Source organism: Lampetra planeri, chromosome 25 (assembly GCF_965212315.1).
Source record: "Lampetra planeri chromosome 25, kcLamPlan1.2.h2, whole genome shotgun sequence".
In the NCBI taxonomy this organism is placed as follows: Eukaryota; Metazoa; Chordata; class Hyperoartia; order Petromyzontiformes; family Petromyzontidae; genus Lampetra; species Lampetra planeri.
The window spans coordinates 12893735-12908906 of NC_136131.1; the positions used below are offsets into that span (position 1 = coordinate 12893735).

At 41.7% G+C, this 15172-nt stretch overlaps 1 protein-coding gene across 4 annotated transcripts in view; it reads left to right on the forward strand.

The window, feature by feature from the left end:
• Window positions 1-4161: 4161 nt before the first annotated feature.
• Window positions 4162-15172, forward strand: part of LOC144727490 (pantothenate kinase 3-like) — a 31786-nt gene continuing 20775 nt past the window's right edge. For 2 of the 4 annotated variants that reach the window (XM_078606355.1, XM_078606354.1), the window contains exons 1-3: window positions 4162-4615; window positions 12724-13076; window positions 14548-14801. In XM_078606355.1, coding sequence (XP_078462481.1) covers window positions 4177-4615; window positions 12724-13076; window positions 14548-14801 — 1046 coding nt within the window. In that variant the 5' untranslated portion in view covers window positions 4162-4176. The remainder of the gene's footprint in view (window positions 4616-12723; window positions 13077-14547; window positions 14802-15172) is intronic. The other 2 variants (XR_013587400.1, XM_078606353.1) reach the window with 1 other exon arrangement.

The following is a 15172-nucleotide window of genomic DNA, read 5'->3' on the forward strand; positions in this document are numbered from 1 at the left end:
GGAGATGTCCATGCTAACTTGTGATTGTTTTTATGTTGAAAAATAGTCCCTCCAATTACCAGACCGTTTAATGAGCAAAAGTTGGCAAGTCTTTCGCCGTTTTCATTCGTTTATCCATATCCGTGTTTGCCCATGTTCTGTTTGTGGTTTGAGTTGTCATTCCCCACTTTTGTCTCCAGTAATAAGTAGCATGTCATGATGTGGTGTCTGGGAGGGCAGTGTTTTCAAGGCTTTATAGTATGCATCCTGTTTGTTCTTCTGCGTCATTTGTTTGTGCATAGCACTGAATGATTGCTAGTTTGCAGAAATTAGAGTTGAAGCGTGCTCTGATGAGTCTCTTGCTAACTGGTTCCCATTCTATGAGTGATTTAGCATGATTCTTGGATATGATAATGGCCACTCCCTCTGTGTGTTTGTCGTCCTTCCTGCCAGAGTGAAGGATGATGTATCCACTCTGATGAAATTATCCTACCTGATCCAGTCCAGTGACACTCGCTCACTTCGAAGATGTCAATTTGGTAGTGTATCATCTCGTGGACAACTTGGGCCATCTTGCACGTCTGGTACATGAAAAGTACGTTCCAGGCTCCAACCTTGATGTTGTGCTTTGGATCTAGGAGGCCCCCTTTCACCTTTCCAACATCCCTCTGAGGGTTTTGATTGGAGAGGGTCATCTTGCCAGTTCCGTGGCTTGGTGCTTCCTAGTGGTCCTGTATTGAATATGTTCTTGCTGCAGTTTACATAACAATTCAGTTTTTTTTCCGGGGTGGGGTTGTTAGCCCCACACCAAACCCCCAACCTGGAGGACCAGGGATTGTCCATTTCCTCTGTCCTCTACCCTTTGACCAATCCGGCATGGTTGGACCTGCTGGGAGCCTAAAGCTCCTGCCAGCTTTGCTCTCTGGGTCATGGAGGCATACAAGCTTCTCTACCACGACAAGGCGACAACCCATGAGAGAAGACTACTAGATGAAGGTTTTCCCAAACTGTCGCGATCCTTCAAGGTCCCACAAAATGCCACACAGCCAATCTAGCTCCTGCAAATAATATGATCTCATCACTCAATCTCTGCGGTGGACACATTCCGTGCATGTAAAAAAAGTGTATTGATAAGTATATAACAATACTTACCTAAGGCATTTCAAAATATAATTATACAAATGTCATAATAGTAAGGGTTCTCAATTCTCAAACTTATATTTCCCATCATTTCGAAAGTACATGTTTATTATGATCCACTGCTAATTAATCACAATACTGTAATTGTACATTTGCAGATATCTGCTGATTGTTGAATGTGGAAATCTGGGCCAAATGAGGTTTAAATGCTGGAGTTTAAGAACCGCCGATTTTTACTAAAGGTTCTATACAAATGGCAAGCACAGCAGCACGTGTCATGCCGGTGAGATGCATTGGGAGTACAACGGTTTGTGAAAAGGACGCTTCTCTGCTAAACGGCGCAGGTGTCATGTTTTGACATATAGTGATGGTTTAAAATATGAGGTCGGTGCTTTTTCTATAACATTTTATTATGAGGAGTATTTTTAGCTCTCAGCTTGACATCCATCCGATCTAGGAAGGTTGCCATATGACTACACATAAATTACCAATCTTCTAAGAAATCACTTAGCCTTTTAAAACATGCGTGCAACGGAGCTCATCTGTATTAAGAAAACAAATGTTGCCTAGATTTACTATAACATGTGTCATTTATAATAAATATTCCATAAAATATGTATAAGTATGATTGTTCTGCTTGTCTCATATTCATTTGAGACAGCAGAGCGCAGCACCTATTTACAGGAAGGTGCCACCTAGAAAACAAATATTGAGCACAGACACTGCTTTCCTTAAAAGTCAGAGATACTTTTTTTTTATATTTAGCTCAAGTATCACCTATTGGTATGGGAATGGTGCAGTGGTTAGCACAGTGGTGCAATTAATTTATATACCAACCTGCAGTGACCAGCGTGGCAACTATTTCTATCTGGCCATTCCAATTTTTTTGCCAGCACAATACACAATAAATATTTGCCAATGAGGCGAACTAGTTAACCGAGACGAGTTGCTACACTATATGACAGTGTATTGAAGACCTGCTCTTTAGTTGTATCAGCGTGAAGTGTTCTGAGAAAGTGTAATAAAAGATCACCATGATGCTGTTTCAGACAAGCGACAGAGGAAGGTGCTGCCTGTTTGTGTATTGAGTATAGTGAAATATAATGCAGGATACAATAAATATACCACTTTTTATTATCCACCCTTTCCCGGTCAAGTGAAGCAATTTAGATTAAATATATACTACCGAATGCAGTGATCGTAAACGTTAAAAAATTTTGACACATTCAATGCGTGAACACTGCCATCTTGTGGTTGCAAGACGAATATTTAAAGATGGTTGTGGTTTAGGCAGGAATTAAAGTGAATGTGCTGATGAGTATTGAGAGATTTTTGATTGACAAAGCTTGTGAGATGACAATAGTAATAATGACATTACACCACTTTGTGATTGGGAACATGTTTCCATTTTCACGAATAGCATTTATCATGACTTGTGCATCCAGAAGTGGATTTGCAAAGAGCTGCAAATTGTTAAATATGTAGTGTACACACGAGTTGAGTTGGCAGGCATCAGAATTGACAAGTGATGCAATTAAAAGATTGGGCCATATGTAAGCACAGCTTTCAATGCAAGATTATAGAGGGGTGTTAAGGGGATGCATAACGTCATGTGCACACTTTTGTTGATATTGAGGTTACCGTAATTGCAAATATATTTGCAAACTATTGTTGTTTACTAGTATACTACCTTGTTTTACTGCCATATTAGGTGGTCAATATTTACTTGAAGACTAACACGATTCTCACTGTACAGTATTTTAAAATTATATAACAGTGTAAGCAAGTCTCAAACGAGTCACTGTATACCATTTTTTATTTCTATACTTTATTTATTATTTCAAATGTATTTCGTTTAGCTGTATTAAAGTAGAATACATTCACATTTTAATAACCGTGCATATTAATTCTCAATATTACTCTATGTGAATGAATATTTGTTGGTATGGCCTCGTAAATGTTTAGGCATATAGTGCATAACTATTCATCACTAGAGTTGGGACGGTGAGTCGCCAAAGGTAATGACTCGACTAACATTTGTAACAGACTAATTGTGTGTGCTTAACTACGTTCTCTTCATAGCAGTGACGTGCGGTGAGGTCAATGGCTGAGTAGGAGGCACTGGCTCGTGTTAGAGCCAGATTCACACTGACGGGGGCGTGGCCTCACTGAGACCAGCAAACCTAAATATCTTAATACACACACGTGAAATAAGTTACCTGGAGTATGGAAGGCGAGGACATGAAATGAAGGGGTCTACAAACATTACATTGGTGACATACTGAGATAGTAACAGGCACGCGCTTATTGCCCGCGCCCCATCCAGTTGCTGAGGGGTTGCGCAATCAGAGGGGAGGCTGAGCTCGTCGCTGCCTCACCTCTCGTCTCTTCCTGTATTTGCAGCGGAGCTCCGCAAATTTGGCGATTTTGACCATAAAAATGATTTGAATCGTACAGAAATTACATTTATAACACAGATCAGTGGGAAATCTTCATATTTATTTCATTTGATTATTCTTTTTTTTCGTAACAGCTATTTTTTCATTGGAGTATGGCAAGGGGAGGCAGAGGCAGAGCCTCCCCTGCTGCTTTAAATGTCCACGTGATAAGCCACTTCGTTGAGCTATCATTTGTGGCCAGGTCATTTCTAAAAAAAAGACTTATACATCTCAGTAGACATTACCTGGTAAAACAATATATATATTACGTACATGGAAAAATCGATATACCATTAGAATCTTTAAAATTGAGATTAAAATAGAAATCTTTAAAATTGTAAACTATTTAATTAAGGACCGCCCCCATCCCTTTCCTCAGTGCACCCGGTCCATCACCACGGAAACCGCAGTCCGCGCCGCTGATTGGCCGAACTACCAACCAATCACAGCACGGCCTAATTTCCTAATTTCCGCAACATAACTTTTTTCATTTTCACTTAAAATATTAATCTTTGAACTAATAAATCAAAACACTTACAAAAACTATACCGTAAGGGCACACATAATAATTAATAAAAATGCGTTTAAAACTAATTATATTTTAAGATCATGTTTGGTGATGACGTCACCCGCGCGCGTTCATTCCGCGTACAGTGCGCGCACTGTCCGCACGTCCCCATCGGAGGCGACGCGCGCTCCGCCTCAGGAGGGCCGCCTGCAAATTAACGCAAAATCCTCCACAAACGGAATAGAATTCAACATGCAGCAGCCGTCGGAGCACGACATGGGGGAGCAGAGCGGGCGAACGGACCTGCCAAATGGGCTGCACCGCTGCCGCAGTCACCGCCTGCCGAGCGTCAGCTTGGAGGACGCGGCGGCGGCGGCGACGTCGGCGGCGGCGACCGCCGGGAGCAGCACCGACGATGCGGCGCGGGAGGCTTCGGGATCCCCTCTCGCCTCGCCGCGCTCCCCTCTGTCGCCCTGCTCGCCCAGCAAGATCCCACGCTGCTGCGCCGCCACGCGCAAGCGCCTCGACTCGCTGCGCCGTGGGAGGCCGCGTAAGTGGTGGAGGTGGTGGAGAGAGAGTGGTGGTGAGGTGCTCATGGTGGAGCGAGAGTGGTGGTGAATGGGGTGTTGAAGATAAATGCAGTCGTGATAGGGTGGGCATCGGGTGACTTGGGGTGGCAATGGAGTATTAATTGGCAATTTAGTGGTACTGGAGGGGGTGATTTGAGTGGAGGCAACGGTGTTGGGTGGTTAATTGCGTTTTGGGGATAGTGGAAGGATTTGTTGGGCTGGTGGGGAAGGGAGTGGGTGTGTTTTTGCTCTAGTATCTTCATAACAAATGCTGACATATAACTGAAAACAACGTATACTTCACAGTATCTCCATGCTCAAAATGAGCAAAGGAGTTGGCACTAATCTTCATTAGGTTATGGAAATTATTCCCATATCGCTCCGAGTGTGTGGGGGTGTGTCTTGACGTCCCATCAAGTACGAATATCGACCCATGAAAGGTGATGCGCCAAGGTGACCCTTGGCAGATATTTGAAAACGTGACCTTTCGATTGAGGACTAACCGCCAGGCCCCGCTGCCGAATATAAACAATGCATTGGTAAGTACGTTAAGGGGTAAGAGTCAATGTTTGCAAAATCAATGTATAAGCCCAGATTCATATTTATGGGTCTTTCGGTAAAGTCACGTAGATAGGTTCAAAGAAAATAACAAAAAACTACGACGTTTCGATCGCAACACAAGCGGTCGTCTTCAGGAAGAACCTGGGCTTAGACATTGATTTTGCAAATAGTGACTCTTACCCCTTAACAAGCGGTCGTCTTCCTGAAGACGTTGCGATGTGTTGCGATCGAAACGTCGTAGTTTTTTTTGTTATTTTTTTGTTCTTTTCTTTGAACCTATCTACGTGACTTTACCTAAAGACCCAATAATATGAAATCCTGCAGTCACGAAAGCTTTAAGTCAAGATTTTGTTTGCATTCTGACCACGAGTATTGTGGTTAATGCAGACATGATTCCTTGTAAAAGGTTTCAGTTTGGTGTTTTAACATCTCAACACCTGTTTAAAGCTTTCCTGACTGCAGGGATTCATATTCTTGGTTCTTTCGGTAAAGTCACATAATAATGTATTTTATTATGTTTTATTTTTATTATTTTATTATTTCCCTTCTACGGGACTTTACCGAAAGAACCAAGAATATCTTAACACCTGTTTTGTTGCCATAAAAAAGGGGAAAACTTATTCTCATAATGGTTAAGGGTTTATATATTTTGTCTGCGTATACTGCATATGCACTCTGTAAAGCTTTTCCATATAATACAGTGCAGCTCCAAATGCTTGTTTATGGATTACGTGATGGATTATCAATTGGTAATACATCGTCGTTTAGTGTTCTTTCTTCATCAATGTTGTAATTTGCCGATGGACGGACTTTGTAGCCTATTGATGAAGTGACTCAATATTGAGCCATACATTATAAACACACCAGGCTCTTTATCCTCAAAAGTATACAATTACATTTAGTTCGTTGGCCTCTTGGCCCTCTTAGTCAATATTTTCCAGCATAATTTGTGTCTCAACTTTCCAATGTTTATTATTTACCACAGATATCCCAAGTAAGCTTTTAATATTATTCATAATTGAGCCAGTTTCACAGTTCGATAGTTATAGACAGTTGCACGTGGATTCAATTCAAGCGTGCAGACTGTTATGCACTTAAAGTATTTAAAATGTCCATGAGTTGATTATTTAGTATGTTTCATGGAGTATGTTTCATGGGTTAACCTTAACCACCCCTTCCACCTTGGTTTTTAATGCTACTGTCATTGCTTTCGTTGCCTTTTTCGCCATCGTGTGTTTTAATAGTGATACTACTAAAGCACAGCATTTCTCTGATTTTGAAGGACTTTGCACGGGGTGGTGGTGTGCACATTCAAGTATATTAAACAATCCTTGGCTTCATTCACAGTTGATCAAACTTGGCAATGCAATACATTTCCCCCCGTGTATAAGGATTAATTTATATCTATCATTGTTTATACTAAGTGTACTGTCTGGATGATTACCTTTGTGCTGACATCAACAATAACAACCCGTTTTTCTGCTCTCGAGTTGTGCCGTGATGGCAGACATTGACCTCATATCAAATTGACTTTCCTTTTAATAATATTTTTAAGGTAGCATTTATGGAATTTCCATTATGTTCTGTTCTTTAAATAACCATCAGATCACCCTTTGTACATGTATGTGTGTTGAACTTATTTCGAACCGTACCTAGACACCCATGCTAATTGGAAGTACATGTGTGTATGTAGTCTGCTGTACTCCATTCCAAATATTCACGAGAGTGTCTCTCAGAAAGCATATAGGCCAGAGTAATAATTTTCAAAGAAAATACATGATAACATTGTTATTTGTAAAAACCCACATTATTATAAACTCTGCTATATAATGAGGGGTGGAGAGGTGGCGCAGTCGGTAGGACACTGCGATATGAACTCTGCTACCTGTTAGCTAAGACTAACGACAGGAAGGGGTGAGTAGAATATCTGAACTGGTGCTGAGTGCCTTCTCTACCAGCCCAAAGTGGCCTGCATGGTGAATTTTGGTCAAACAAGTCCCACAACAAACACTGTTCTAGTACCTGACTCTATGATATTGTATTTCATTAGCAATATCATTGCTATAGCTTTCAAGTACTTTTGTATGCAATTATAATTGTTTTTACCGATTTCAACAAGTTTTGAAAAGTAAATTGGCCAAATGTATTGATGTACGCAGAAGCCTTCTTGTGATGGATATTGGATTATTTAAATGGTTTTAAAATTAAACAATGAATCTATTGTTTTTTGCAGAAAACCTTAATACTTATGTAATGAGCGACTTCCGAGACACAACGTGTAGAGGGCTTCCTATTTATTTCTCACACTTGGACACAAACACTGGGCGATATATATATAAACATAGCTTCACACAGCCGACCTTTTTACACAGCCCCATCGTCGGCATCTAACTACATAGCCGGTTGACTAATGTAGTGATGACGACGATGGGAGCCGTGCAGAGGATCGGCCATGCGGCCAGACGACGAAGAGAAATGACGGCGAGCAGCGACGCAGCCAGGAGCCGGGACCCCGTGACAGCCCCGAACCTTCGGTTACGTCCCCCCTATACACTTCCCGGCGTGGCCAGGGCCCGCCTCCGGCCACGCCCCGTTCTAGAGCCTTTGAGCAGGTTCCCGGAGCTTCCCGACTGACCCCGCCCTTGACCTTTAACCCAGACACGCCCCCTTCTAGTTTGTTATTATATAACGCGGCCATACCCGTGATTACCCCTCCTGGCCGACAGGTGGCATCCTGTCATTACACTTACATACCAGCTGAAAACTGAAACATGTCACTTGAGCAGTTCTAAGTCTTTTGATGTTACTTCGTACACAAAATCATGATGTTGTGCAGTACATGTGTATTTGTCAAGACCACTACCATTTACAAAGTAGTTTAATCAAAATTTCAAAGCCATTTGTGCTAATTTGAATATGGTAGTCTTGAGTTTGTGCATAAAGAGCATCAGTGATGCTAGCGTTTTGGCAGTGAGTGATCAAAGCTTATTGGTATTGCCGATGTCTGAATTAAGATACATTTTCTTTACAAATTTCACATTTTTGCGCATAAATATTTCAATACAAGTTCATTGACCATTTTTACAGTCCAAGATCTTTCACTTAAAAGGTTTATTTATGTTTACTTGTAATACCTATAATACTATAAACGTTTCATATGTATTGCACCCAGGTCAACCAAAAAAACCCAGAAACCACTACCACAAAGATGTAGTTAATGGTGCATTGCACATCAACCTAATGCTTGCATAATTTACATAAATAATTTACGTGTGATTGAGCATGTTTTTTGAGTGATAACTCTTGTATAAAATTGCTTACAAAGCTAAAATGAGCACTGCCTGAGAATATCTTGTTGTATACAGACTGTAATAAGGAGTTTGTGGTACACAGGACTGTATTTAACTGCCCTGTCATGTCTAGAATGAAATTAATTCTCAATGCCATAATTTTACTGCTGCAAAACCAAGCAAGCTATGTCTGTAAGTGTGACCTTAAACTATGATTACTACAAGTGGGCCTTTTTCCAGCATGCAGGTATAAACCTCCATGTAAGTGTAATGTCATAACAACAATACCCTGTTAAATTTTGTTTTACGCTGATAGAATTAATGTATCCACAGAGACTCTTGAAGCCTTTGTGTAGAGTTGATGATTATGAAAAAACTCAAGTTTTGACTCACAGCAGCAGTGGTGTCCTTGAAAACTCGCATAACCTTGACCGATAAATGTTGCCACATCATGTCACCCTTTAGTTGGATAAATACTTTTATAACTTACACACTCAAACCAAACAAGCACTTTTCCCCATCATATATAATACTGTAACTTAATTCTAAACAAAATTGTACATATATTACAAAAAGTATTTTATCGTACTTTTCATCCCTTTGTCGATTCACTGCTGGATGAAGAACTCACATCATGGGGGGGGGGTTGACCATATTTCACCACATTGGTCATTGCAGGTTGGTGAAAGGGTGGGAACTCAGAACCATATTCTTGGTTCTTTCAGTAAAGTCACGTAGAAGGGAAATAATAATGATGATTGCTTGTGTTGCAGTCGAAACGTTGTGAGAATTTTATTGTTTTATATTTTTATTATTTTATTATTTCCCTTCTACGTGACTTTACCGAAAGAACCAAGAATATGAATCCCGGCAGTCACGAAAGCTTTAAATCAAAATTTAACTCAAGTCTTTAGGATAATTGTGCAGTGTATAAATACACTGCTCTGGCATTCCACCTGTATGTATCATATTGGTTGATAAAGACATTGCATCAAGCTATCATAATGGTTATTTGTCTAAATTAGATCAATTTATAAAATGGATGCATGTGTGCAACAAAGGCTAAACTTCCAGTTCAAACAATGCGAGTTAACCTTTGGTCCAGAAGACTGTTATGTTGGATGATGTATTGCTTGGCAGCATAGCTTGCCTATAAGTAGTGCCTGTACTTAAATTCAAGGTTAACTGGTCAGAAACCTAATACTGACTCTCATGGCCATTTGATGGGCACAACAACACAGAGTACAAAGCGTCCTATACTTGGGAAGAGAGGCCTCTGCAATGGCTGCTTCCCAATGATACATGCTAACGGTCCCAGAATATGCACAACTTTTAAATACTGTTTAACTTTACCTGCATATTGGTTCAAACTGAGTTGTGCTGAGTGACTGGTGATGCCAGTTTAACTATTGCTTGCCAGGTAGGTGAAGATAGAGTTTAGCTGACACGCAATTTTAATGGCAATGATTCAACAATGTTACGCTGCATTCCCACAGCGATTAGATACCAGACCCAAGCCATGTTTTGCCTCTTCCTGGAATGGCGAGATGTTAAATACCTCAGCTGGTATACAGGAGGTGGTATGTTCGATCTCGACCTTGACGCCTGTATATTTGGAGTTTGGATATTTTCCCTTAGGCTGCGTGGATTTGCCATCTTGACCCTTAAACTTCATTACTGTTTTTAAGGGTGGCCAGGTTGAAAATCAGGTACAGTGAGGGAAAAAGTATTTGATCCCCTGCTGATTTTGTACGTTTGCCCACTTACAAAGAAATGATCAGTCTATAATTTTAATGGTAGGTTTATTTGAACAGTGAGAGACAGAATAACAACAACAAAATCCCAAAAAACGCATGTCAAAAATGTTATAAATTGATTTGCATTTTAATGAGGGAAATAAGTATTTGACCCCTCTGCAAAACATGACTTCGTACTTGGTGGCAAAACCCTTGTTGGCAATCACAGAGGTCAGACGATTCTTGTAGTTGGCCACCAGGTTTGCACACATCTCAGGAGAGATTTTGTCCCACTCCTCTTTGCAGATCTTCTCCAAGTCATTAAGGTTTCGAGGCTGACGTTTGGCAACTCGAACCTTCGGCTCCCTCCATAGATTTTCTATGGGATTAAGGTTTGGAGACTGGCTAGGCCACTCCAGGACCTTAATGTGCTTCTTCTTGAGCCACTCCTTTGTTGCCTTGGCCGTGTGTTTTGGGTCATTGTCATGCTGGAATACCCATCCACAACCCATTTTCAATGCCCTGGCTGAGGAAAGGAGGTTCTCACCCAAGATTTGACGGTACATGGCCCCGTCCATCGTCCCTTTGATGCGGTGAAGTTGTCCTGTCCCCTTAGCAGAAAAACACCCCCAAAGCATAATGTTTCCACCTCCATGTTTGACGGTGGGGATGGTGTTCTTGGGGTCATAGGTAGCATTCCTCCTCCAAACACGGCGAGTTGAGTTGATGCCAAAGAGCTCTATTTTGGTCTCATCTGACCACAACACTTTCACCCAGTTGTCCTCTGAATCATTCAGATGTTCATTGGCAAACTGCAGACGGGCATGTATATGTGCTTTCTTGAGCAGGGGGACCTTGCGGGCACTGCAGGATTTCATTCCTTGACGGCATAGTGTGTTACCAACTGTTTTCTTGGTGACTATGGTCCCAGCTGCCTTGAGATCATTGACAAGATCCTCCCGTGTAGTTCTGGGCTGATTCCTCACCGTTCTCATGATCATTGCAACTCCATGAGGTGAGATCTTGCATGGAGCCCTAGGCCGAGGGAGATTGACAGTTCTTTTGTGTTTCTTCCATTTGCGAATAATCGCACCAACTGTTGTCACCTTCTCACCAAGATGCTTGGTGAGGGTCTTGTAGCCCATTCCAGCCTTGTGTAGATCTACAATCTTGTCCCTGACATCCTTGGAGAGCTCTTTGGTCTTGGCCATGGTGGAGAGTTTGGAATCTGATTGATTGATTGCTTCTGTGAACAGGTGTCTTTTATACAGGCAACAAGCTGAGATTAGGAGCACTCCCTTTAAGAGTGTGCTCCTAATCTCAGCTCGTTACCTGTATTATAGACTGATCGTTTCTTTGTCAGTGGGCAAATGTACAAAATCAGCAGGGGATCAAATACTTTTTTTCCCTCACTGTAGCTCCTATAGCCAAATAAGCCACTCGGCGCAGGTAATGCGAGGCATATGATCCCTTGTACAGCTCACAGGCTGCCATGTGAATCCTGAAGCAGTGGAATGGATATCAAATCTCGTCATCATTTTGTTATCTGTTGCAATCCCGCAAAATGCCATACGAAAAAAGAATAGTTGATGAAACGACATAGAAACAATGTAATGCTACATTGAAACAATATATTTAGCCCATGTTTTACATTCGTAAGCATTTACATATTTCTGTTAATTTAATCTGTACCCAACTAACAAACTTGTTTTTCTAATTATTGTTGGTAAACATGCCCATTCTATAATTAGTTTTATGCTTTTTTGAGATAATTTCACATTGAGTAGAGCACGTGTATAAATCGAGGGGGGTTTTCTTCTCCAGTGAGTTGTTGGGCAACATCCTAATCACTTGCAGAGTAGATATGCTAATAATTATCTTGTGTCTGTTTTCGTGTCATGGTTAGATTACTTTTTCTCATAAGATTAGCACTTTATTAGTGTCTCAAGTGATCTCGATGGTGGAGTATGGCCATCCATATATCACCTGAAGTTAAGCTTGGCTTAACACGTATTATTTCCTTGTCAATATGTGAATCAGCTTGTTGGACAAAAGGCATTTTAATGTAAAACATCACTGGAAGGATTTATGTCAGGTGCTTTCACGTTTAAAATTTGTAATGTAGCATATATGACATTGCAGTAAATAAAATAAAGACGTTTTAATGGGTTAAATGAGTCATGAGCATGTATATTAAAAGGCTATATTACTAATGCACACAGCAGCTGGGTGGCAACTGATTTTGACAGGGACGCTGGATTGTTGGTAGGCAGTGGACTGCTGAAAACTCTGGAGAGCTTACCCTTCACAGGATTGCTTCCAGTCTATTTCACCTAATACTTGCCACGAGCATTTGTTGCAACTCAAATAAAAACTCTCGCTTTGTGTAAAATAGAACATATGATAAGTGGTATTGCCAAATTTCACGCAGTCTTTGGGCAACTATGGCATCGCTCGCTTGTTAAGTCGCACATGGTGAAGTGACCACCCTGTTGTCGGCAGCGTTCCCCTGGTTTGGCCTGGACATTGGTGGCACGCTTGTCAAGCTGGTGTACTTTGAGCCGAAGGACATCACGGCCGAGGAGGAAGAGGAGGAGGTGGAGAGCCTGAAGAGTATCCGGCACTACCTGACATCGCACGTTGCCTACGGCCAGACGGGCGTACGCGACGTGCATCTGGAGTTGCATGGCCTTACCATGTGCGGCCGGACGGGTAGCCTGCACTTCATCCGTTTCCCAACGGTTGACATGCCGGCCTTCCTGGCCATGGGTCGGGACAAGCACTTCTCCAGCCTGCACACCGCACTCTGCGCCACGGGAGGGGGCGCCTACAAGTTCGAGCTTGACTTCCGCACGGTATGAGCAATGCAGGGGACTGGCTGTGTGGGAGAGTGTGTTTTTTACAGATACATTTTACAAGTCTTACCCAGACAAATAGGGATGTCACGATGCATCGATTTATAATTGACATGAATTATTCCAGCTCGTGATCCATGCATCACTTTTGTAAAATCAACATTTATCAATTGTGTATGTTGAATGAAATGAGAGTATGTGATCCCTTCCAGCCACTGGAGGCTGCTATATTCACTACAATACTGAAATAAATGTGATTCTTAAAGTGAATCACGACTCTTAATTGTGGAAATTTAGCGATTGACCTCTTAAATATTAATTGTACAGACACCGTTTGGGAAAACTCAATTGTAAACAAGTAGATGTGAAGTTCAATAAAAACACACTTTTTTTCATAAATGTTTCATGTAAGAAAATATATTTTAGCTCAGTAGTGTGCTTGTTTATATATTTCTTAGGATGGTGTGTACATATTTAAAATGTGTTGCATACCAGTGAGCACTCGACAACAGGGGGATGTTGCAAAATTGGTCAAACCTTAAGAAGTTTTGCAGCAACCAATAAATTGTGAAAAACACCTTTTAAAAAAATCATAACTTTATGTTGAACATCATGCAACAAAAGCAGGACATAATATAACAAAATATGGAGAATGTTGCTAAAACTTAAAAAAAAATATTCCTAAATGTGTAATCCCTAAAGTAGAATGATTAGGAATAGGAGTGCAAATACCATACAGAAATAAATAGTGAAATTAATGTCCATAAACTGTCGAGCATTTCCGTAACCTTCCCTATTGGTTCCTACTCCCATGTTGAGGACTCGGTCTGCCAAACTGACCAATTCATCTCATTCATGTTGTGTGCTGCCACCAAACTGCACTTTCCCTTCCTACTTAATTCCTCTCACTGCTCGACTTTGGAATTCCCTCCCATCATTTTGTTCCTAAATCCTTATAACCTTACTAAATGCAAGGAATGTCATAACTGCCATCTATTACACTTTAATATGTGATTTGTGTTGCTGCTGGCTGTTTTTTGAGCCTTTGGGCTCATCTCCAGAGAATGTGGTAAAGAAACAAAAATTTGATGCAACAATAGTGGGGCTCTTGCAATGCCACGCTGGCGTGATGTTATTATTCCTCGTTTGGTATGCAAGAAGTTGTGGGTTTGATCCCGACCCGGACGCCTGTATATTTGGAGTTTGCATGTCTTTCTCCCCATTGGTCATATGGATTTTTCTTTGGGTCCTCCGGTTTTTCCCTCACTTTAGAATCAACATACATTTAGAGTATTTGGCTGCAACAAATGTCCACATAAGCGCCTTAGTTGAGATATCATTTGTGGCCAGATTTCTTGTGAAAAATATCTATATAGCTGAGTGGGTCTTACCTGGTCAAATAAAAATAGTTTATCGTTCCAAACAGCACTGGCAGCAGCAGCAGTAAGCACTGGGCTCTCGCTTCCACTAGATGGCCGAGCTGCAGCTGCGCAAGCTGGACGAGCTCGACTGCCTCATCCAGGGCGTGCACTACATCGACTCGGTGGGCTTCAATGGCGTAGCCGAGTGCTACTACTTCTCAAACCCCACGGAGCGCGAGCGCTGCCAAAAGACCCCCTTTGTGCTGGGGGACCTGTACCCCCTGCTGCTCGTGAACATCGGCTCGGGCGTCAGCATCCTGGCCGTGCATTCGCCCAACAACTACAAGCGCGTCACCGGCACGAGGTGCATCCCCTTGTTCTGTGCTATCATGTCCAAGGTCTTGGTACGTGGTATGGCTGGTTTTGCCAATCCGCTGCTGGATGAGGGGCCTCCCCTTGCCTCATGAGTCGTGATGGATATTTAGCCATACTTCACCACGCTGGTCAGTGTGACTTAATGGGAGTAGTGGGAGTGCAGTGCGAGTGATTCTGCTGCACTGCTGTTTACCGCTTTTGGACATTGTGGTCACTCATCCAAGCAGTGTGCAGATGACTCGACCTGACTTAGTGTCTCTATTCTGGGTGATTTGGTCATAGGTCCAGGTTTTCATAGGTGGTAGTTATTGAGTGAATACACATAGGGCAGTTGTAAATATGGATATTCACGAGAAGGAT